We start from the raw sequence: 24,370 nt of genomic DNA, 5'->3' as shown, positions 1-24,370 counted from the left end.
GATATGCTCTGGTATTACATTAGAAATACTAAAGTAGAATGCAAAATAGATTTATTATGGAAAGCATCACTGGGAACATTTGCTCTGATAATGTAAAAACTGAAGGTGCTTGAGGCTATTTTGACAAGAATTAAGCTTTAATCAAATTCTCTATAGACTTCTACGACTTTCAATAGGAACAAGTCTCTGTTGAAATCTAATTAGTATTTAAAACTATTAGAATTTTAAAATCCTTAGGCTGAGCAGTTTCTGATAGGCATGCATAAAGATTTTTTTGTTGCTTTTTGTTTGTTTCGGTTTTCCTGGTATTATGTTAGTTCATTCACAAATAGGATACTGTGTTTGCTTTGAATTGTGTAGGATGTGAATCAAGTGACAGAGTGTAACATTTAGGTATTGCAAGACTATATACATTGGAAGCTTTTATTATTTTTATTATTTTAAGTTCATCATCATTGTTCCTTTTTTTTTTCCAGAAGTTTGGTGTCAATCAGTCCAAACCAGAATTTACAGTGGATCTCAAAGGGGCATTGATTGACTGGGCTTCAAAGGAGAAATCCAGCAAAAAGAATGTTATTGAGGTAAATTATTTTACTTAAATGTAAAACTTTAAGCAATCAAGAAACTTCAGAAATTGTCTCCAAACTTAGTTCAATTTTTTTGCATTTCTTCTCTTTATATCATACTCTTATCTTTATTCCAGTACCTGCAAGAAATGCCTGTTCTTAATATGTTTGTACAGGATATACTTTTAAATTTTAAGAAGACTTATTTTGTCCTTTTACTTATTGTAGACAAGCTATTTATCATCTAAAAGTTGAGCCCGAGGGAAGTTTAACTTGGTGTAATTTAATTTTGGACTCCTAGTATGTCTCTCAATTCTAATGGGATCTCTTTTTGTTTCTTTAAAGCTAAAAACCCGCCAAGGAACTGAGCTCTTAATTCAGTCTGATAATGACAGCTTCATTAATGAATGGTATAAAGTCCTTAACTACACTATCAACAATCAGGTAGGTATTTGAATCATGAAGGCTCTGATTTCAAGGTAGTATTATTTAGCAAAATAATTTATATAATTACTCCGAGTAATTTGTATACATCTTCATTTCCTCATTTTCTTGAGTATGGGCTGAGAATCTGATGATTCCCAGTGATGAGAAATGAAATGAAATTGTGTCAGGGAAAGAGGGGTGATCCACTGGACTAAGAACCATGAGGTGTGGGCTGATCTGCTTTGAAATGAGCTTCTTTCTGCCTTCTAATACTTGTTCTGTCTCAGCGATCTGGAAGGCTCTGACAGGAGGGAGTGAAAGGGAGGACGACCAACAAAGGAATGCTTACCTTAGCATCTGTTACTGCTAGTCCCTTCAAAAGTCATGAGACCTAAGACTGCACAGGGAAAATTATTTAGACCTCTTATAATTTGAAGCACTGAAACTTTTGGGTACAAAAATCTGTCAGATCTGAAGGAAACTTAAGTTTGAAAGAAAATCTCCATGGTAATATTAGCTGTGAATGTTCTTCCAGTGATGGCTATGCCTTGCTCACATGTGGAGCCCAAAAGAAGGCTTCAGCTTAAAGTCTCTCTGCTCCTTCTGGAAGCTGTTATGTCAACATATATAGAAGGAATTTCTGTGAAGGATGTCTGCTCTGTTTTTACACACAAAAATTTTGAAGTTTTTGCATTAGACCTGTTTCTTTATACAAACCTAAATTCTAGGTGGTATTTCCAAAGCAATTTATAAATTTGAAATTTAACGATCCTGAAAAGCTTTGAGGAAGAGAATCTTGTCCAAGTGATGTCAGTAGCAGTGGGATCCTTGGCTTGGACATTAACTGAACAGTTGAGTATGTTGACTGTTGACATATAAAAAAGTCTATCTGAAACTTTTGAAAACCATTAAGGAATGAGGAATGTTGAAAGTTCACATCTGCCATCCAGGTTAAAGTGCAAATTAACTGATGTTATACATAGTCTTGTTTCTGCTCATTCAGTGCTTTGGAGTGCACAACCTTGTGTCATGTTAAAAATGTCTTTCCTTGTAAGAAAAGACTGATACTTTTGTAATTGTGTAGGAACCAAGTCTGCGTTAGCTGAAGTAAGATGTATGCAGTTACAGAATGCAGTATGTTGCACTGAGACCAAAGGAAGCTTTTTTCTTATTCTCTTATGTGTCTTGGGTCACGTATAGCATTGGTGTGAGGCAGCAGACAATTTGTTAGACTTCAGCATCTGCCAACAACATGATTTGCATTTCCATTTAACTGTGGGTTTCTTATTTTTGAGAATATGCTGAGTGAATATTAACCCACAGAGTGAGGCTTTTGGACCCTGGTATAGTTACTCTGTTGGACTGAATTCAGCATATACTTTGACAGAGATCGAATTCTCTAACTGACAGTCTGTTTTCTATGACATAAAACTTAAACTATGGAGATTAGGAACAGGATAAATGTTGTATGAATTGGTTTTGACTTTATCATTCAGGTGCTTCTGTTGCAGATCATGTGAATGAAATAGCCGATGTTTGTCTACTGAATTTGGGAGGAAGCAAAAAAGTTGATGTAATTAAGTTTTTGTCTATATTGGGTCTTATGACCAGATACTACTTCTCAAAATTACTGACAGCAAGAATGGTATCATATCTGAAGATAATTTTAGAATCTAGAATTCAGGGAAGAATCAAATGAAAGGGAAAATAAAAGTATGTTGTAGAGCAGTTTACATGAAATGTATTTCTTAGTGCTCTGTTCTATGAATTGGTAAACTTAACCTCCATTTTCTTATATCTAATAGGTAGTAGAATCTGATGAAGCATTAGAAGATGAGGTACCAGATTCTCCTGGGGTGGAAAAACAAGACAAAGAGAAAGAGAATAAAGACTCTAAGAAACTTCGTTGTAAGTAGAAAACTTTCCAATAATTGATTTTATGAATGCAAAAAAAAAAAAAACCAAAAAAAAAACCCCCCAAAAAAACCACCTTGCCTTCACTTTTCTGTAAACAGAAAAGAATTCAAGAGGACATTTTCTGTCTTGGTGCTAGTTACTTTTATTTATGTTATCTTACTCCTACTTACAAAGTAGGAAAAAACAGGCAGTAGAGAAATAGTCTGTTTTCAAGGTTTTGTCAAATGTATAGAAGTAATTAGAAGTTTTCTCTGGTATAAATTATTTTTGAATAAGAATCTCTTTGTCCTTGTTCAGAACTGGTTTGGATAGTTTTACTTTTTTGTCCATGGTGCAGCATCTGTAAATATTTTCACTGTTAACTTGCACTTCAGTTTCACTAAATTCCTAATGCTAGGTTGGCTCATTTACAGAAGTAGAACATTTTTAATCACACTCTCAGAATTTGAAAGAAATTTCTTTTAAATGCAGAAATTTTTCTTTGCAAGGAAACATATTAATCAGGCAGACTGTTTTGTTGTCTACTTCTGGGCCTTAAGTAATCTGCAAGAACGTATTTATTTCATTTAAGATGGTTAGTGAGAGCCATGGCTAGTTGTGAAACATATCTACATGTTTCAAATTCCATGCTTACTTTAAGTTACTATTTAGTTATTTCCACAGACAGCACTTGGTGACAGGTTAGTCTCTTGGCAGTTTGAAAAATGGATGCTATGTTCAAGATATTAAAAAAAATAAAAATGTGGGTGCAATGTAAATTTGAATAGTTTATCTTAATGTATTTTTGTGCTCTGATTTTGTTGCCGAATTTCTCTGCCAGGGAACCAATGTTAAAAAAAAAAACAAAAAAAACAAAAAAAAGCTTTTGTGGCTATTCATGCTAAATGTATTTTTATTTCCAGCGGTGAAGGTGCCTAGCAATATAGATGCCACAGATCAGAAGAAGACCAAAACGAAGCTCAAGAAGTTTCTCACACGACGTCCTACATTACAAGCTGTCCGTGAAAAAGGCTACATTAAGGGTAAATGAACCTTTTTAACAAAGGGAATAATTTGAGAAACTGAATTTGATAATTCAGGTGTAAAATGGGGTTCATATTGTCTAGTTTTAGAGTAAAACATGAATGTAGCTTGCTTAACAAAAGTCTTGGATGGATAGTGAAACTGGTGATTGTCGTTCTTCTGAGTCTTCTGAGCAATGCTGTTAGCTACTAAACTTTGTTAAGGATGTTATTTTCAGTCCATTATTGGCAAAACTGAAGAGGAAAATGAGAGCCCAGGAGTCTCTATCTAATTGGAGTGCTTCTGAGCTATAAAGTCCATTTGGTCTGCTCTTCTGAGCTGGAAATGTTGTTGTATGGTCAAATAATCATTTGTGCAGACAAGGGAAAGGGAAGTTCTCCTTTTGTTACAGAGCTGAACACATGCTCGTGTTTTTAATCTAATGGAAGTGGAGAAGTATGTGCCATCTCATTAGAAATGACATGTTTAGGCAGAAAAAGGATGAGGCTAAAGGAATCTTTACACCAACATCCTTTTTCCCTAACCTCTTTTTTTTTTTTCTTTGAATGTATACATTTTTTTCACAAAGTATGAGTTTACACATATACTTGAATCTATCTTTTGAAAGGATTGATAGCTTTTAATATTCTTCCATCTATCACACTTGTAGAAACTCTGAAAGAGAGCAGTTTTTGCACAGGACTAAATTAATGTGATTGTATAGATTTCTTCTTGGTAATTCCTGGTACTCACTGTAAAACTTAATTTATTTGTTTGTATGCTTTAGCAGGACTCATAGGTGGTGCTCTACTAGGGTCAAAATAGCATATGGGTAGGCAAATATCAGACCAAATCTGACTGTAATTTGCCTAACTGCATACTTTAACAGATGTGCTTCTCTTGCATGTAGCATTTGATATATTTGTGTATCTGCAAATATAATTTAACTGTAAATTATGAATTTTTGTTCAAAGTAAGAAGGCTTTTTCTCAGACTTTGTTCTGCCCTGCTTTACAGCTTAGCATTCATGTGAATTCTCAATGACATAACTTCTGACATGAACAACAGTAAATGCTAAGCCAGGTTTAACTTGTACACGTGCATGCTGATGATTGGATTTTTTTAAATAAAGACACTAAGGAACAAAGAGTTTGTTTTTATTTAAAAGCATGATGTAAACTTAAAAAGTTGGATCTGTGCTGTACAGTATTACATTTACTGTATGAGTGAAAAATACAGAAGTCTATCTGAAGCCCAGTGTACTTTGTGGCTGCTACAAAGCAGTAAATGAAAACTTGGCAAATGCAATATGAGTTGAAAAAATGAAAAAAAAATACATATATATACGTGAAACACTCTTAAAACAGCATGCATCAAGCTAAGAAGTAACTGTGCCAAGCCTTTGTTACATGGAGAAACAGAATTACAAAAGCTACTTTAAAATGGGAGAAATAGATGATTCTCCTGTACGTGGAAATTGTTATGGTCAGAAGCAGTTGCAGCAAATAATTTTGTTACATACCAGTGTTTTCTTGTGCTATCTAATCTGCATTGTTTTAGTGCTACAGCTGCTTGCTGGTCTGGCTTTCTACTGCGTGGCCTTTTTCAACCCTTTGCTACTGATTCTGCTTATACAGCTGGCTGTGTGAGTAGGAGCAGCAGGAATGAGATGTTTTGGGGCGCTGGCCTTTATGCATACAGCTAATAATACCACTACATACTAATTTCTTACTGTATAATTGGTTTGGTGTGCTGTTTTGATTTCCCAAAGCAGTTATCAAATGCAAATGTTGTTACTAAACATGAAAAATGGGCTAGATGCTGTGCATGATGCAAATGCAAGAGCAGTTTCTCTCTCTCATAAGCTCTGAAGTAAAATGTACTAAATACTGCAAAGATGGTCACTTACATGCTGCCTTTAAAAGATAAAATAAATCTTTCTTCCTTTTGAGTGTGAGCTTTGCTTCTCTATTTCAAGACCCTGTTTCAGTCTCATGCATCTGAACTTGGGGTGTCATCTGTTATTTGGGCATACAGTGAAACTGTATGAGTCTGGGAATCATTTCAGTGCTGACATCTGATCTGAACAAGAGTGATTAACGTGCTCGTGGAACACACTAAGACTTTACAAGAACACGTTCTCTGCCAAAGCTGATTTTCATTTTTGCTCTAGTTCATGGCAGAGAACACTCCCACTGCCTTTTGTGTAATTTTGAGGGCAAGACACAAAATATCCAAAAAGATGGACTTTGCCCATAAGTACTTGTATTTAAATTCCATCCTTGCGGCCGTGTTGCCTATGTGTAGTCAGTCACACATGCAGTCAGAGCTGGTCTATCATTTATAAAGTCATTTCAGAACTTAAAACATGTTAGAAGTTAAATTAGTTATTAAATCTTTCTGTGTTTGAATACGTAATGCTGGGTTAAGCAGTAGATGTAATGGAGAATAACATTTTCTCCCCCATATGCTTTCATTTGGATTAACATTTTTCTGTTCAGATCTTCTTTAAACAAAGATTATGGTAAATGTATTTTGAACACCAAACAGGAATGAAGTGCAACAGAACATTAGGATCAGTTAAATTTCTCACTGTAGTTATGACTGTATAATTCTTCTAAGTTTCCTTCTAATGGATTAAAACGATTTCAGTACCAGAAGTTCATCCCTCAAAGACTCATGTTTGGGTAACTGCTGACACTTTTTCTTACTGGGAGCTGAGTTCTCTTTTCACAACTTTCCCCTCTTTCACTCTTAATAGTGCAACAATTGTATCCAGTAGTTTTGCTCTTTGTAGAGGTTTGTTTTAACCTGATCTAGTTCTGTCACTCGAGTCCTGTTCCACTGTAAATCAGTCTCTTTACTTGGTTCCAGATCAAGTGTTTGGTTCCAATCTCACCAGCTTGTGTCAAAGAGAAAACAGCACGGTGCCAAAGTTCGTGAAGCTGTGCATTGAGCATGTTGAGGAACATGGTATGGTGAATTTTTTTGTTTGTTTTCAAATCCCTCTTGCTCATCACTCTAATTTGAATGTTTTAATCCTGAACGTGCTGTTGATTCATTAGAGAAAATTTTCTGACTTGTCTGTAGTTAGCAATTAGTTTTCAAGAGTGGGAAGGTAGGTGGAATGCATTGTGGGTAGGGGGAAGCAAGTCTTACATTGGAGGAAATTATCTACTTCAGTATCTTTCAAGATGAGGAGAAGGCTGAACAGCTTTTTGACAGTAGGGGTCTACAGGAGGAGAAATTACAGGAACTCATAGAAGAACTAATCATAGTTTTACTTCAGGTGAAGATAGACCTTCAGAAGTTACACTTGACATTGTGGGTTGTCTGATAGAAAGGACTTCTTCCCTCTTTTTTTTTTTTTTTTGTTGGAAAAACTTCTTGGTTGTCATTCCTGACTTTTCTGTACTCTGGGTTGGCCTTCTTGCTTGTCTCTTGCCATTGCCATACTGACTTGAGAGTGGTTTATGGAATCTCCACGGTGGTTGCTCAGATTATCTGTTAATTGGAGAACACGATCTTGAGATCAGGGTGTTTACAAGGGAATACTGTAAGTGAATTTTAAGGCGTTTACCATGGGAACTTCTTGGGATTTTTTGCACCATGTTGCCTTCTTTCTCAATGCTGTTGCCTTCTGTCCTAGGTGGGGAAAAATAACTGCTTCCATTGTGCTGCTCTAGGTAAACAAACTGCTAAATTGTTTGTAACAGCAGGCTTTATTCCCATTAGTGGTCTGAAGATTGATAGAGAGGGGCTATTTTTCTTTATTTTGTTTACATTAAAGACAGGCCTGCAGTGAGGATAGTGGCGAAGTTCGCCCTTTTTAAATACCTGAGGGGAAGCTGACAGAAACAGACTTCTTCTTCCCCCACTTCCTCAACTCTTCTTACTGGCAACATGCATCAAATCAGTTCTTTCTGTAAAGGAATGACTAGTGGATTATGGGGAAAATGGTTATGTCAGATGGTGCTGGTAACTGCTGTATTGCATCAGACTACTTCAGGAGCTGCAGGAACTGAAGGTATTCTGGCAACACTCACCCTCTCGAGGGCACTGACTCATGTGCTGCGTTCAAGTGGCATTTCAATTAAATTCTTTACCTGCTAATAAATTGTGAGTAATTGCAGTAGCAGTCAGAGACAGTTTTCTTCTTTGCCTGGCTGAGCATTACAGTACTGTAAAGGCAAGGGTTACCCGTTCACTTCTGAAGGCTGTTACATAGTGTGAAGGCATGTCATTCTTTCTTGCAGACCTGGTCACTTGACTTTGAAATGCTCTCTCATGCATAACTTGATTTTTTTAAATCATACATTAAAAAATGGGACATCCACAAAATTGTTGGTTCTTGCACGTAGGACTCTGCATATATCCCTCCGTCCACCCGCTTGAAGCTGTTACCTCATTTACTACTGTTCTTCTGTATGGGAAGCTTTAAAGATTACTTTAAGCTTGATGCTACAAAACCTTTTTCAGCAAATTAAGCCTTCTCTGATGTGCCCTGTCCATCAAAACAACTAGTGAGACCTTTTTTTTTTTTTCTGAATAAAATGATTTGATAGTACCTGAGTAGGTGGGCTGCTTCAGGTCAGAGCATTTTGCAAAGTAGACCTGTGAGCAAGGAACCTAATGATTTCAGAACCTGTATGCATGAAAGACATTAAAATTGATTTATCCCTTTATTTTAGGATTAGATGTTGATGGCTTATACCGAGTTAGTGGTAATCTTGCAGTGATACAGAAGCTAAGATTTGCAGTCAATCATGGTAAGTTTTCATCAACTACATTACAGTTGCATAGCTTTTCTGATTGCTTGAAGTTCGTAGAGCACGCATAAGAGAAGATTTCTTAATTTGTAACTGCAGCTTTTTTTGAGAAATGATTGCCATCCTTAAAGTTACTTCAAAATTGCAGAATTCAGCGTGTAAAAACATGCACAAGAAAACCTGAATGAAACCATCAAACCCTAACAAAGTAAACAAAAAACCACCACCCTAACAGCTTGGGGGTTTGGTCTTACATGGAGGCATTGCTAGATCATTTTTCTAAAGAAAGGTAGTAATAGAATTCAAGAGGGAAAAAATGACTAAAGGACCCCCAAACTGCATACCTTATGGGAAAACAGTAAAAATACCAAGCTTCTACTAGTGTTAAACTTGTAAGCTAATGCTTTTTAGCAAGATTAGTAGGGGCGTTGCTAGCTTGTCTTGACAGTACTCTCATGTATAAAACCTCTTCATGTATCTGTACCGTAGCATTTGGTTCAAGGGGAATCAATTGTAGCCTGCAGCTGGGACGAGGAACAGTAGTTCATCTGAGCACTATGATTTGATCACTCATTTCCCGATTAATCAGGTCTAAAAGTAAATTCTGTGTAACGTCCAGGGTTGGGATCTTCCTCTAGAAAGTCTCCATGGTAGGACAGCTAAATGTAGTGCACTAGGCAGACTTTGGCTGCCTCTGTAGGGGTTCAGAAAAAGACCCTGCTTTCAGGTTGAGGTGGAATTTCTGTCCGGTTTTCTCTTACTGGCTCCTTTTGGAGTAGTTTGGGGCACTTTGCATTGCTGCAGCTCTCCCAAAGACTGGATTGTTGACAGTGTTATAGCCCTTCTAAGAGAGCATGCGAGGTTGTTACAATGCAGCCTTATAAGCATCTCACACAGTACTTGTTCTGAAGTGTATTCTCATGCCACCTATAAATGTAAAAGGTTTTGTGCCATTGCAGATCTACCCAGCAGTGAAAAGGCTGGAGCAGGATGCCAGTCTTCCAGTACTTTAAAAACAATAAACATGGGAAAGATAAGGAGTTAACCTTTTTAAAGTAGCTTTTACAGTTAAATTATTAACATCAATTATCATTTGTCTCTCTCAGATGAGAAACTTGACTTAAAGGACAGTAAATGGGAAGATATACATGTCATCACAGGAGCTCTAAAGATGTTTTTCAGAGAACTGCCAGAGCCGCTGTTCACTTATAACCACTTCAATGACTTTGTCAACGCAATTAGTAAGTATGGAAAGCAGCTCTGTGCTTTTGATACAAGTTCTGCTCAATATGAGCAATTTGGTTATTGTAGAGTGTTTCGGTTAAGAGTGTCTGCAGGGCTTACCTCAGTTGTCTGTCCGTAATATGCAGGCTGCCCAGGAGGTGGCAGCATGCCCTCTGAGATCAGCCCTGCAAAATCTAAGCTTTTAGTCTCAGTCTTAACTTTTATTGTAAAGTTTTGTACAGAATTACTGAGGTTGATTTCTACACTTCTTTTTGCAGAACAAGAACCGAGACAGCGTGTCCATGCTGTTAAAGATCTAATCAAACAGTTGCCAAAACCAAATCAGGACACTATGCAAGTACTCTTTAGACATCTGAAGAGGTAAGAATCAGAAGGAAGGAAAGGCCCTGTATTGCTGATACTCCCTTTAAGCTAAATAATCAAGTTAAAAAGAGGGGGTGGCAATGCCCATTGTGCTCTTCTTGCATATACTGGACTTGATAAAAGCAATATATCAGTCTGTATTTATACTAGCTTGCAGAACATCAGGTGGACGCTATGTGGCATAATGGTGATGATTACTGTCTTCTGTTAGAGAAACTGAGGATTTCAAGAATATTATCACAGAACAAAACTTTTTAGTAGAGAAGGGAATCACGGCAGCTTTGTGCTAATAACAAGACTACTAGTCATTTAGTAACATTATGAATAGTCACTTGCTTTGGACTTCTTTACTGTCATCCCATTACTCTAGCACTGATAAGTTTTCGTTGTGTTTTTTTTTTCTCTTTCAGAGTTGTAGAAAATGGAGAAAAGAACCGAATGACATATCAGAGTGTAGCAATAGTTTTTGGTCCAACCTTATTAAAACCAGAGAAAGAGACTGGTAACATAGCAGTCCATACAGTGTACCAGAACCAGATTGTGGAATTAATTCTACTGGAATTGAATGCCATCTTTGGACGCTGACATTTTTCTTGGAGTGGAAACTGGAAGTGATGGGTTGGCAGCAGTATTCCATCAGGAGGAAAATCTCTCACTGTATATGATGTATTATGTTTGTGGACCAAGAAGCAACTTGATTTTTGCACTTTTGGGGGAGGGAAGAAATAGGAGAAATGTTTTACCACTTTAATGCAAATTAAAGACAACTCTTTCATTGTTTTGATTTCTTTGAAAAATTCATTGTAAAAAAGTGAATTAAAGTTTATAGTTTGCCTTTTTTTTTTTAGGTAGCATTTGAAAATTACGATATAGGTTCATACACTGGATTTCTTGGAGAGTAAAGCTATTAATCTCAAACTGGATAATCTGGAATTTTATCTTAAAATATTCCCACTTGGTATGGAAAAGTTCTTTGAAAAAAAAATCAGTGAAGATACATCTTAGGCTTGTGAATTACAAGCATGCTGTGCAGGTCGGTATGATGCTTTTCCAAGGGGTTTCTGCATGCAGTGACTGTCATATGCTAACAGTTTGGTTTAGTTATTCAGGTCTTAATTCCTCACTTGACATCTGCTATCCTTTTTCCTTTTTTCTCTTTTTCTTCCCCCAGAGACATTTCTGGAACTTCTTAGTTGCTTTATAGAACAGCATCCTATTGCAACACTGAACTTGTAACGAGTATCCAGCAATGGATATTTGTCTTGTGGCATAACACAAGTCAATACTTAATACAAACGTTCATTTTTTCAGGGTGTTTCCTGAGCTAGGTTTTGTGTTATACTGATTTACAGCTAAAACCTAAGTAAATACCAACTGTAATACTGTACTGAGTTCTTGGTATAATGCTGTGGTAGTGGAAGTTTCTTATGTAAATACAGACTGTCCTTTCAGTTCTTGTATATAATTCAGTTCTTGTATAGTTTAAGAACGTTCTAGTCACACATTTCTAACGATGGGTAGAGTAGCTGCAGTAGCATAAAGTTTCCAGTCGATGTCTGGGTTTCAGCAACGAAACAGGTTATGGAGAGGGAGGGGGGACCTAACTGTGTGCACTTTTAGATATGAATTACATTTGTGGGCAAATAACTGTAATGAGAACGGCACTGGAAAAATACTGAGTGTGCTTGCTAAATTAATGCACTACAAGAGGAGCCTTCTAGGTTATTTAATATGTACAGGATACGTTAGAGAAATGTTTTATGAATTCTAACATCTACAGATAGCGAAACTCATGTTCTGATAGAAGTTTGATGCAATCCATGATGCTAAATTTGAGGATTTCTTTTTACATTAATGTAGAATAATTTGTAAAATTGGTTTTGAAAGATTTTGTTACAGGGAGCATGGTCTGCTGAAGATTTTTTTAAATGTATTTTTCTAGACTAACTGCTGTATCTGACATATTTGTTATGTCTAACCTAAATAAAGAAAACCATTAGTTCTTTTGGAGTTTGCCATTCCCGCTTCAGACCACGTGAACCCCCTTTACGTAGTAAGACCGATGCCTCTTGTTGCTTAGCATGGGCAGCTAAGGAGCAGCAACTCTTGCAGTAAGGAGTTGTCATGCCATATTAAAAGATGAAAGCTTACTTTATAACCTGACAATTTTTAGGCATCTCCCAGTCCCTTTCCTTAACAAGCTAAGCTAAACTCTTAACGTAAGATTCATAGAATACAGAAGTAATTTATGGATATAAGTTTGCAGTCTTTCAAACATCTCCACTCTCAACCTATTGTACGGATAGCAGATACATTGGGACATAAAGTCAGTGTCACTTTTAATCTGTTGTATTCTTCTCACAACAAAGTTCCAGATTCCAGCAAAGGGGTTGTTTGGTGAAGTACTGAGGTACAGTCAGATGAACGGTGTGAGAATTTCACAAGCATAAAGCTTGAGTAAGAAGTCTTCATAGATGAAGGAGAAGGCAGCTTACCTTGCGGCTTTCTCACTGTTTTGTTGTGGTGATGGTGAAGTCTTGTGGTTTGTTGCAAAGCAGCCTGGGTGAGAATTGTGATAGCTACATCTGTGTTGTCTTTTCAGCCTCCTGTTAGGCTTTCGAACAAGAACAGTGCTGAGTGGCAGACATGCCCCATCTACTATAAAAAAATAAGCCAAGTTGAAATCTTTTGTTGTAGATTATTGAAATCCCAACTACAGCTGTGAAATAAAGAATCCCCATTGCAAAAGGAGGTAGATAAGCTAAGCTGTATGAGTGTTTCTGTGTTTGGAGAAATAATTCCTCCTTAGAACCATTTGATAATGAGGACGAACGTCACATTTTTCCTTGTATTCCCAGAAAATAAAGCATTTTGTTATTACAACGTATAGTATGGTTTTGTGCAGTGAAGTTGTCCTGAGTTTTAATTGTCTCATTTGGGAAACGGGAGGTACTTCTTAACTGAAAGCAGTGTAGCTAAACGCTGCCCGCTCAGGAGGAGGCGGCCGTCTGAGCTGGGGTGTGCTTGAGATGGCACGGCAGCGTGACGGGGTTCCTCACTCCCTGAACTTCCTCATCTTCTCGTTCCCACAGTTGGCTTTCCTGTAAGAATCAAACCCAGAGTTCTGCACGAATGCAGGGAGGGAAAAGCTATTTGCGTTAGGTGAAACATCTTGAACTGAGGAATATATGAACCAGCCTAAAACCTGTTTTATGGCAGTGTAAACCTTCGCGGTCATAACTGCTGAAAGGGACTGGAGCTCTAATGCTTCGCTTTGCTGCCAGGTCAAGTCCCGTTCCAGTAACAGCTGCCTGCCTCTGCGGTTCAGCTACATGGCATTGTTACCCAGCCGCTCTCGGCCTTGATCCCTACCAGCGAGGGGCTTCTCTTTAAAGCTAGAGGTGGGCACGCAGACAAGACAGATAACGCGGTCATTTCACGTTGAGCGGACTGTTTTTCAATCAGAGATGTAAGTCGTTGTCCCAGTGCGAGCTGCTGGTTGTGCTCGCCGCCCACAGCCGCGTCCCGGACAGGCCGCGCGCACTCCCGGCGCGCCCCGCCCTGTGGCAGCCCTCGGTTGTGGCCGAGTGTGAGAGCGGGCGGGCTGCGCTGCTGTAGCATCGCTTCATTCTTATGCGGAGCGCTGATGTTTCCGTCTTAAAGGGAGCGGCTTTCTTTAGTCCCAAAGCAATGATATTTTCCGAATCAATCGGGTAATTCATGAGCAGGCCGTGCTGTGGGCATTCTGCTGGGCCGCGGGGGGAGGCTCAGCATGTCTGATGAGGAGTGGAGAGCTCCTCTGAGGAATCTTAATTAGCTTCCACAATTGCCAAGTTCTGTGGGCCAGCAGCTGGTAGGGCTGGATCGGCCCTTTCTCAAAAGTAGCCCTATGTGATTGTGAGACTTAAATGAACCTTTTTTTTTTTTTTTCCATAGCATTCTTGTAAACAGAGCACTTGTAAAACAAGATCATGCTGTGTAGCAAAGCAACATGAAAGAAGTGCAGAGGGAGCTTGGCCTCCTGCTCCTTTTTATTTCCTTCAGTCTTAAATGGCAGCTCTCATATTAGAGTTTCCTAGGACTTCCCCAGATGCCCTGGGTTTGTTAAGGTACTTAGCTGCTGCTTTCTTTCAAAAGAAGAAATTTACGTTGCGCTCACCACGCTCAGAGCGGCAAATGGGAGCTGTTCTAGGATAGCACCAGGGGTATTGAATCTTGCAGCTTACTGCTCTGAGCTGTCACTCACAGGGACGGGGAGAGCAGGTCCTGAGTGTGGGAATGGGCAAATGCAAAGCAGGGCAGGCAACGGGACAAAGCAGGTGTGACAGACAGCCGGGACAGCAGAGGAAACGTTGCTTAGAAAATCTGCTGGAGTGCAGGCAGAGCTGGGAGGGAGCCAGGCTGCTAGGAGCAAGGGTGGTTTTCTTTCTTTCTCCTTTTTTTAAAATTCTTGTTAATTGATGGTGCAAAAGAAACAGCTGTCCTCTAGAATAATACATTCTGTAAGGAAAGGCTTTCACTCTTTGCACCGGGAGCTGGCAGCAGGGCACCGCCTTTCCTGCCCTGTTAGCTGGCTGTGTGCTGCAGCCCTGTGCTTGAACTCAGCAGTGAGAGCTGCCTTGTCCCTCCTGCAGTCTGCCTTAGTCTGCCTTCTCCTTACCTGGCTGCTAACACTGCTCAGCTCTCCCTTTCCTACCCACACCCTCGCTATGTCTGCTGTGCCGCATAGCCCTGGCACTCGGTGTGCTTCCCTCTGTGCAGCACCTGCCCTGCTCCACAGGTTTGCACTGCCAGTGTTAATGGGCACCCCAGCACTGCTGCATCCCTGATGTTCTGATTCCACAGAGCCTGCTGGTGCAGGGGGTACAAACTCACACACTCTCCTTTGTAGCACGTAACTCTCTCTGATTTAGCATGTTTATCTTCTTGCACATCTGAGCCATTGTGGCTGCAATTTGCTTTCATCTTTTCCCTATTCTGTCTGTTCCACGTAGTGCACACACACACAGCCATCTCCTGCTTCATCTCTATGCACCCAATAGCAGCCAATGAAGCTATCAAAGGTTTCTGTGTTTCTGTTTTCTCTTCTTCAGACTAAGCAAGCCCAATCCTTTTAAACTCCCCTGGCTGTCCTGCAGCATGCTGACCAGAGTGTGAGCTGGGGCAATGGCAGTTACACTCCTCTCGAGGCTGTGCCTTCAGCGCTCAGCTTTGAGACAACCTGCAGCACAATCCCTGCTTCCCCTTGGCCCTTTGATGCTCCCTGTGCCAGCCTCATCCCTTCCCTGTCAGTTCCTGCCAGCAGTTGCTATAGCTCACAGAGCTGTGGAATCAGAGTGGTAGTGGTTTGGGCTGCAAGGGACCTTACAGACCGTTCTGTTCCAGCCCCATCCAGGGCAGGTTGCCACCCACCAGCTCAGGCTGCCCATGCTGGGACAAAGCTCTGCCTGCAGACTCAGGCAGAAGAGATAAGTGTGGTGGTGCTTTGCTCCAGACAGGGCTTTTTTCTTTTAATCCAACCCTAAAATTCAAATCAGGCTCCAGCTCATGGCCTGCACTGCCAGGCATGAATGTTAAGCAGCCCTCTCTGGCCCAGTCTGTTGGCTGCCTGGCTAATGGCTGCTCTCCATAGAAACCCTACTGGAGTCAGTCATTATTCTCTCGTCATGCACTTGTGTCTCCCTTGTATTTATATAAGATTAAGTAGCCCTGTTCGGTTTTTACCTCTCTGATTGGAGCTTGTTTTAACCTCAATTAAGCCATCAGCCCCACTTTCCAAAGGCAGAGTGGTGCAGGGCATTATATTCCCCCACCTTTTGTATGGAGACGTGCTGGGGCTGGGCTGCGTGGCGGTCACCAGCGGGGACGGATGGTGCCAGACTCCCAGAGGTGCTGTGGCAGTGTGCAATTATTGCTCCAGACAGCTGAAAGCAGTGGGGCTCCTGCTTCCCCTGCTTGGTTTCAGCCTGCCGTGATTGCTGGTGCAGAAAGATGCTGATTATAAGTAAACATTAATTATGCCCTGCTACCCCGCTGCTCGCGGCGCTGGGCCTGCACCCGGCTCCTGCCACTGGAAAATCATCCAGATGGATTTCAGCATAGAGCCATGGAATATCCCGGGCTGGGAGAGACCAAAGGGATCACTGAATCCAGCTCCTGGCTCCACACAGGGCCACCCAAGGCTCAAACCCTATTTCAGGTACCCATTCATGTACAGAATGGATGTGCATTTCTTTATCCATAACTCTGAGTTATTGTGGCCCTTTGTGTTACTTATTTATTATACAGATTTTGGGTTGAAAATCCACTTCTCCTCCAGAAAAAATATTTTTAGTGCAGTAGTATGCCCTGGAGCAGATCACATCCAGAGTCCCATCTTGCTTGGACAGAGAACATTGCTTCTAAGCACTCATGGATGGAGTACAGCACTTCTTGTGCCACCGCACTCCCACACAGCTGCGAAAGCATTTAATACTGTCCTTGTCACCCTGAAGAAAGGGAGCTCAGGTAATGCAGCGAGCAGGTCTGTGATCTGCTCCCACTGCTCAACAAATAATCATTTTAGTGTCTCTAAAGTTGGGAAAGAAAGCAAATAAAGCATGTCAATCATCCTATATGTCAAGGTGATTTTTTACAGATGTGTTGTTTGTTTTTCTAAATGGTAGCCCAGTCCTTACTTTAAAAATTATATATATATTACAGTTTCTGTATTTTTTCTTTGCTACAGTAGGACGAGCAGCACCAGACCATGGCTGAGCCCCTCTCCTCTGGGGGCATCACAGCTATGGAGAGTGCTCCCTGGCACTCGAGCTGCAGCCTTGGGACTGCAGTGCACTGTGATGGACCATGTGGTGGTGGGGCAGCTCTGTGTGTCAGCCTGGCTCTGCCGCCTCACGTGCTCACAGCCTGCCCCACCTGTGGGCATCTGGGAGGACAGGTCATGCTAGAGACATTTCCAAAGGGCAAAGCAATTGGCTGTAATTGGCAGGCTCCACAATCTGCAGAGCATTTTTTCATATAAGCAAAGCTGGCAGAAGAACATGGATGATGCGAAGGATTAAGCCCTTGCCTTTAAAATTAGCTCCCTTCTCCTAAGGGCACATGGGACAGATTTGGCCATGCACGGCTGTTGTTGCTGCTGCAAACAGCCAAATCACATAACCATAGAACTGTGTGACCCTTAAAGGTCATCTGGTCCAAAACCACAGCAATGAACATGGACACCACATGGTTACCTGAAAGTGTGCACATGGCTCAGAGCTCTGCTTTGGAAACCTGGCATGAGGCTGGAGCTCCATCTCCTAACATCTCTTTGTCCTCACTCCTCAGCCTGTGCTTTCCAGCCCTAAGCAGGGATCACTCACCTCCCCCAGCATCTCGGTGGTTGTTAGCAGCAGCACTGCAGGCCGCCCAGAATCCTTCAGCACAAGCCTAGTTTCCAGAGGGTTATAAAAGCACCCACAGCCAAAAACCTTAGCTAGGTTTTCTGAGAGGAATTTGTTTTGGGTCATAATCTCTGTGTGCAGCTGTGGCACTCTGTCACCAGAGGGGAGGGAAACCCTATGTGGGATCTTCCCAAGGCATCATCCACTCCTTCCTTTGGGAGCACCTCAGAAGCTGACAGGAGCTCTCTCCATGTATGCAATGGACCTCTGCAAAGACATGAGCCCAGAAAGGGGCTGATTTACAGTCAGTTTAACAACCTTCATTTTAGAAATCCCTTTCTTCCAGTGCTCAGCCCCACAACTCCTCTTTGTGCACTGACCAGACAGATTTCCTGCAACCAGGCCAGTGGAGATTTCAATATTAAATGCATCCAAAGTGTGCAAAAATCAAAGCTTCTTGGAGAAGCACATTTATGTCGCCAACACATCAGAAGCTTCAAACATATTCTTCATCAAAATAGTTAATTTGGAACTCAGCACTGACTGGGCTGCTAAAAGAGCAGGAGGACACTCTTATAGGTTCATAGGTTCATAAGGTTGGAAAGGACCTACAAGATCATCTAGTCCAACCATCCTCCTATCACTATCCCTACCCAACTACTAAATCAAATCCCTAAATCAAAATCTTCTATAAAACAAAAAACAAAACCTTCTATAAATCAAATCTTCTATAAAACACTCCTATATTTGGCTCAGCCTCATGCTGTCTGGGCTGTGTGATGGACTGTACTGTGAAATCACGGGGCACAGAATCAGAGAAGCACAGAATCATTGAGGTTGGAAAAGGCCACAAAGATTATCACATCCAACCATCAGCCCATCCCCACCACACCCACTAACTGTGTGACAGAATCATAGAATGGCCTGGATTGAAAAAGACCACAAAGATCATCAATCCCCTGCCATGGGCAGGGTCACCAACCACTAGACCACACTGCCCAGAGCCACATTCTCACAGTTCTTGAACACTTCCAGGAACAGTGACTCCACCACCTCCCTGGGCAGCCTGTGCCAGTGCCCCACCACTCCTTCTGAGAAGTTTTTCCTAATGTCCAACCTGAACCCTGGCGCAACTTAAAACCATTATATGTAGCAAATAGGAGGCAATGGTGAGCTGGGATGGGCTGGCTGGGCCTCCAGCGGTTGCAGTCTGCTCACAGTGAGTGCTCAGGGGCTCAGCAAAATTCTGTATAAGAGGGAAGGGAGAGACAGAAATAACAAGACATAAAATGAACACAAAACCAAAATACCCGCACCAGGAAATGAGAGTATCTCCACAGCCAGATGTGGGAGTCACTCAGGAAATGTGTCTGCAGATAAGACAGCTTGGTTAAAAAAAAATAATAATAAAGGAATGTAAAAAAGAAAAGAAGTCCAAACTTGTGCAGTGATCGTGGAAGGATTTCACTGTGATGTCTGCTGCAGATAATCAAGGTGACAGGAGGGTGCTGCCCTGCTCTTACAGCTTGCAGAGGCAACAGAGGGAGCAGAGATTGACCTGGAGAAGCAAACCAAACTTGACAAAAGGCACTGTATGCGGAGCTGAGTACATGCATGTGGGGCAGTGGTGGGAATGGGGCTGGGAGCAGTCCCCCAGCACTGAGCTGCACGCCAGGTGAGAGCTGAACCAGTGAGCAACATGAGGCAATGGGACACGACTGACAAAAGATCATTTATGGGATGCTACAAAGGAGAAATCATCTTGTTTTGCCTCTTGTAACAGCCTTTCCTGACTAATTTCTACTTAATCCAAAAAGGCAAACAGAAGAAAAAAACTTTAAAAGGAAAAAGAACAAACCTCAAACACCCTACAGTGCCACCAAAGCAGTATGGTGGTCCTATGGCCCAAATCTGTCCATCAGCCTAGGGACATCCATGGCCCTGAGCAGTGTACCTTCTGGACACCACAGCATACGATCCATCTGAGATTTTCTGTGGGTAGCTCAATCAGGGAATTAAACCCAAGGCAGATGGGTGTCCCTGTGTCTGGCTCGTAGTGAGTCCACAGCATCCTTTCCTAGCTCTCCTTCGCTGGTTACTGGAGCCATCCACAGATGCTGGTCGGAACATCTCTGAAAATACTTCAAGCCCTAAAGTGGTCTGTCCTTCAGAATTCAACACTGCAATGTCACGCCAGCACAGTTCAGCTGGCATGGCTGGATTTAATCCTGCATTTTTCTGTCTTCTCAAGTGTTGATCTGCAATTTGAAAGAAAAATCAACATCACAAGTCTTACACAGAAAGGTGTGAGACTTTTTTCTCTCTCATGCCTCCTCTGGACATTTGGAAGGGTCTGAAGAAGGGAAGGGCTGCTAGGGAGACCTCACTGAGCATCACCTCATTTACAGAAGTAAGACAGCTACGAGTCAGCTTAAGGACAATGCAAAATATGTGGAAGTTTGTGTTTACTGTGGTTTTACACCACAAAACCCTCCACATACACAGAAACCAACCTCATGAAAGAAGATGGCAAGGAAAAGGGAGAAGATGTGTCATAGGGCTGTGGATTCAAAAGTTTTGGTAGGAAACAATCCTTCAGAAAGAGCAGGGCTGCTACCAGCTCTTCAGTCTCCACCTAGCTAAGAGGGGCTCAGACTCTTCCCATGTGCTGGTACTCCTTGGAATGCTGGCACTTGAGAGAAAGGGCTTTAAAGAAAGGCTTTGACATACTTCTCCCTTAGAGATTAGTACCTAAAATACAGCAACAGAAAGAGATCAAAGTGGGCAAGAACTGATCACAATGAAGGAAAAAGGCAAAAATCAAACGGAACTGGAAAGGGTCAATGAACAGGAGTGGAACTGGAAAGAGTTGCAGCAAACAATAGCAATTACTTTGTCATTTTGCTCTTATTGCAGCACTGGAGGTGGAAAACACAGTGTTCTGCTCTCTGCAGCACAGCCCACAAAGTCACAGGCTTGCTGTGCCCAAAGCCTCCAAGTTAACATGCCATATATTTATATCATTAAAGCAATAAGAGGCCACTTCATTCACAGTATTTAGGTTTACACATTTGAAGTTCCAGGCAGGTGTAGAGCGACAGGGCTCAGCGAGGTTGTTCTGCAATTACCTGCTGCAAAATCCCTCCTGCGCTGCGGGCTGCCTGCTGGGCACAGCCCACGCAGAGCTCTGCCTGCTGCAAGTGCTCACCCGTGTCCCCAGACCAGCACCGTTCCTGGCTCCTGGCTCAGCAGGAGCTGTGCTGAGGGAGCTGTCATTCAGCACGAGCACGGCCTTCAGCATCTTCCCCTCTCCTTGATATTAAGCAGGTGTTAAACGGTAGGCAATTTTATAACTGGAAACTGGCTTGAAAGCAACAAAAGCCTCACAGAGGAGGTTTTGTGAAACGTCAGTGGGAAACACCTGGTATCCATAAACCTCATGAGAGGAAAGCGGTCAGAAGTGTCTTCTATGTGCATTTTTTCCATGCAGAGAAGTGCTGCCCTGGGTCTCTCCCTCTCTGCTCAGCTCAGGTGGCTGAGGCTCTGCAGGAGCACGGCAGCAGCAGCACAGTGCTCAGCTGGGCCCAGAGGGCGGCGGGGGACAGATCCTCTGAGCAATGGGAACTGGGGCAAAAGGTGTTTCCATCGCTGGTAAGGAGCTCCACTACAGCTGGAGTGTTCTGGGGACATCAGGGAGGGAACATGGGAAAGAGTGGGTAGGGATGAGGGTCAGGGGCTTACAGCACAGGCAGATCTATCTAGACTTTGGGCTCAGGGTACAAGCTGGATCTCGTGCACACCTCGATGTTACTCATAGGCAAAGCCAGGAAGCCAGGAGTCACTCAGGTTCCTGCTTGTGTGTCATTTCTTTACCCTTCACCTCGAAGCAGGAGCAGCAGGCAGTTTGCTCCCACGCAGCAGGAGGAGGGAGGCTGGTGGGAGGAAACCCGAGGGATCTCCTCTCTGTTCCACAAACAGGTGACAGCTGAGGCAGAAGGCAAACCCTGTCCTGGGTGGTTTCCCTCGGCCGAGGGCATGTTCTCAGAGCCAAGATGCTGCCTGTTTACAGTGACACCATCAGTTTTAAACTGCTCGGTGGGACCGTTTGGGGCAGGTAAACAGCTTTTTCCACTTTTTAAACACTCCACCACCGCCTCTGGCTCCTCATGTCCTGGCTTATTGGATTAAGGCACACTGATTAGGGACTAGGATAATTGGCATGCCGGCCACGGGCTGCGTGTGGCTGCAGCAGATGTCTGCATGGTGCTCGCTGCCAGTACAGCCATCTGACTCACAGGTCACCAAGAGAGAGCCACATCCCCTTCACCCAAAGCCATGTCCTGGGTGGTCCCATAGGTCAGTGTCTGCACGGATGTCATCCCAGAGCCCATCCCAGCACACCTGCAATGTCTGTCCTGGTCAGTACTGCAGGAGAACCCAGCCCAGGGCCTGGGACACAAAGCAACTATAAATAGGACAAGCAGACTTTTGTTCACACTTTTTCCTGGGGCCCTATTCAGCCAGCAGATAACTGTCTTACGTCTCAGATAGCCCTGGGCATGTCACACCAGCACAACTGTTTGCTAGTAATGTGGGTAACTGGTAGGCTTGGGGTGCTGTGTGACACTAATTTTTATACCTCCTAACCCTTAACCAGAAGAAAAGATAACGAAAAATCTTATATTTTGCTCTGTGGTTATTTATTGATTTGGTATTGCAGACTCCTCCCTGCAAGAACAGTGCATCCCGAGGGCACTGTGATGTGTCCATCACCTTTGCTTTTCCTCACTCTGCTCCATCACAGCGCTGCTTCCTGCATCCTCCTCGCCCTCCCCTCAGCCCTTGCTTTCTCCTTCAAGAAAGAAATCATGCAAAATAAAAGAAGGCTGGTTCTCATCCACAGACATATTTTTAACTTCTTACAAACACACGAAGACAATGCCAAAAGCATTCTTCTAATCTGCATTGGGCTGAGACAGCACATGCCGACCCAGCGGGGCACGGGCTCTGAAGCAAAGTAAAGTGTCCTGAAACACTATTTCAGCGTGTGCTCCTAGTGGAAGTATGGCCAAAAGAGAAGTACCAGGTGCACCAATGGACAACAGCTGCACTGCCAGGGGAAGCCAAGCCTGCACTCTCCAGGGCCACCTGCTGCTGCCGTGCAAACCTCAAGGCAAGAGCTTGCCTGCACTGGGCACAGCCTGCAGCACAGTTCTCTCCTTTCAGTTGCCTTGATGCTGTGAGCTCCTTTGCAAACCTGGCAGAAGATACTGCTGAAACCCACAGCCACAGGAGCATTTTCCCATACAAAACACCCAAACCTTGAGCTGAGCCACAAACTTTGCGCAGAGGCTCCGAAGCACAGCCTTAACCTTCACTAACTGGGAGCCCTCTTTTTAAGGATATATTTTTTAGGCTATACTGACATCTGCAGGTGCACCATAATGGATTTTAGAAATTAGATGTGCTTTGGTTGAAAAAACATACTCTGAATTTGCAAAGAAAATGATTGTTGTGCTGCTGGGGGGGGGGAGCAGAAAAGCAGGGCAGGTTTCCATGTGTAGGTGCTGCCAGTGACCTGGCCCGGCTCTGCTCCCATCTGCACTGGTGCTGTATGAGCAGGCTGAATTTCTTCTTGAAGTTGTTCTCAGCCCAGTAAATCACAGCAGGCCCGTAGGGCTAAGTGCTTCTAAGCTGCAGCTCCTCGGGGTTATCAGAGAGTTACAATTAAGTGTACTTTTGTTGGTATCCAGGCCTATGCTGATCCGCGCTGGCAGTGATTTATTGTTGAGCTATAGCCAGAGAAATCTATGTTTGGAAAAACACAGGAGATTAAGGGTCAGCTTAACTTAGGTTGTGGTTACTCACATTTAGAAACACTCTTTGGAAATCGTATTCAGGCAGAATATTATATGCTTTACCAGTGTACCAAAGGTTGCAGAGTTCTGCCCATCATTTCCACCCTAGCTTTATATATCCAGAGAAGAAATGAACCTCCTATCTCCTCATTTCCACAAGAGAAATGGGATGGGAAGGCCCTGCAAGTAGAACACAGAGCAGTCATGAAACAGGAGAAGAGCCTGGGTCCAGCTGTTACACCTCCATCCCAGCAGTGGTAAAGTCCTTGGAAAGCGATCCACAGAAGAACATATACTGTATGTATTCACTACATGAACAGGGAATATGCACTGTCTGCAAACCCTCTGAAGCATTTGTGCTGAGGACCTCGCTCTCTTGCTGACAAGACACAGGTTTAGTTTAGGGAAGAGCAGTAGGAGAGCAGGGGAAATCCTAATCCAAGTTCCGCTTGTTGAAACTGATGGGGAGAGGGGAAAAGAAACCAGACATGAATCTGGGCCCAGAATGTGTGCTTTAGATGGAGTTTTGTAAAGGTCTAAACCTGAACTCTGGTCTGAATGCTTCCGAAGAGCAGGAGATTCGAATTCAGGTCCAGACTTTGTATTTGGATCCACCCCAGATAAAACCACAGAGAACCAAGTTCTCTTATGTCTCAAGATCAGACACTTATCTGCCAAATTGTTATCAAGCATATGCTTATGCATTCATTATTATTATTATTATTTTAAGAAAGGTAAGTGGAATGCATTTATCTGATACATAATGGTCTGGAATTGAAAATGCCAGGTATAAGTAAATGTGCTGCCAGCCCAGTGCCGAACCCGAGAGCACTCCAAAT

At 42.4% G+C, this 24,370-nt stretch overlaps 1 protein-coding gene across 7 annotated transcripts in view; it reads left to right on the top strand.

The window, feature by feature from the left end:
- The window catches only part of ARHGAP12 (Rho GTPase activating protein 12), a 73,633-nt gene extending 60,462 nt beyond the window's left edge, over positions 1-13,171 (top strand). For 5 of the 7 annotated variants that reach the window (XM_065731463.1, XM_065731460.1, XM_065731462.1 and 2 more), the window contains 9 exons: positions 477-581; positions 912-1,014; positions 2,802-2,900; positions 3,812-3,931; positions 6,786-6,884; positions 8,603-8,680; positions 9,787-9,921; positions 10,183-10,285; positions 10,699-13,171. In XM_065731463.1, coding sequence (XP_065587535.1) covers positions 477-581; positions 912-1,014; positions 2,802-2,900; positions 3,812-3,931; positions 6,786-6,884; positions 8,603-8,680; positions 9,787-9,921; positions 10,183-10,285; positions 10,699-10,873 — 1,017 coding nt within the window. In that variant the 3' untranslated portion in view covers positions 10,874-13,171. The remainder of the gene's footprint in view (positions 1-476; positions 582-911; positions 1,015-2,801; positions 2,901-3,811; positions 3,932-6,785; positions 6,885-8,602; positions 8,681-9,786; positions 9,922-10,182; positions 10,286-10,698) is intronic. The other 2 variants (XM_065731464.1, XM_065731461.1) reach the window with 1 other exon arrangement.
- Positions 13,172-24,370: the final 11,199 nt, after the last annotated feature.

Source organism: Cyrtonyx montezumae, unplaced genomic scaffold (genome assembly GCF_038088225.1).
Source record: "Cyrtonyx montezumae isolate F1298 unplaced genomic scaffold, pur_monq_1.0 scaffold_14, whole genome shotgun sequence".
Classification (NCBI taxonomy): domain Eukaryota; kingdom Metazoa; phylum Chordata; class Aves; order Galliformes; family Odontophoridae; genus Cyrtonyx; species Cyrtonyx montezumae.
This window is presented reverse-complemented; position numbering and strand designations above follow the sequence as displayed.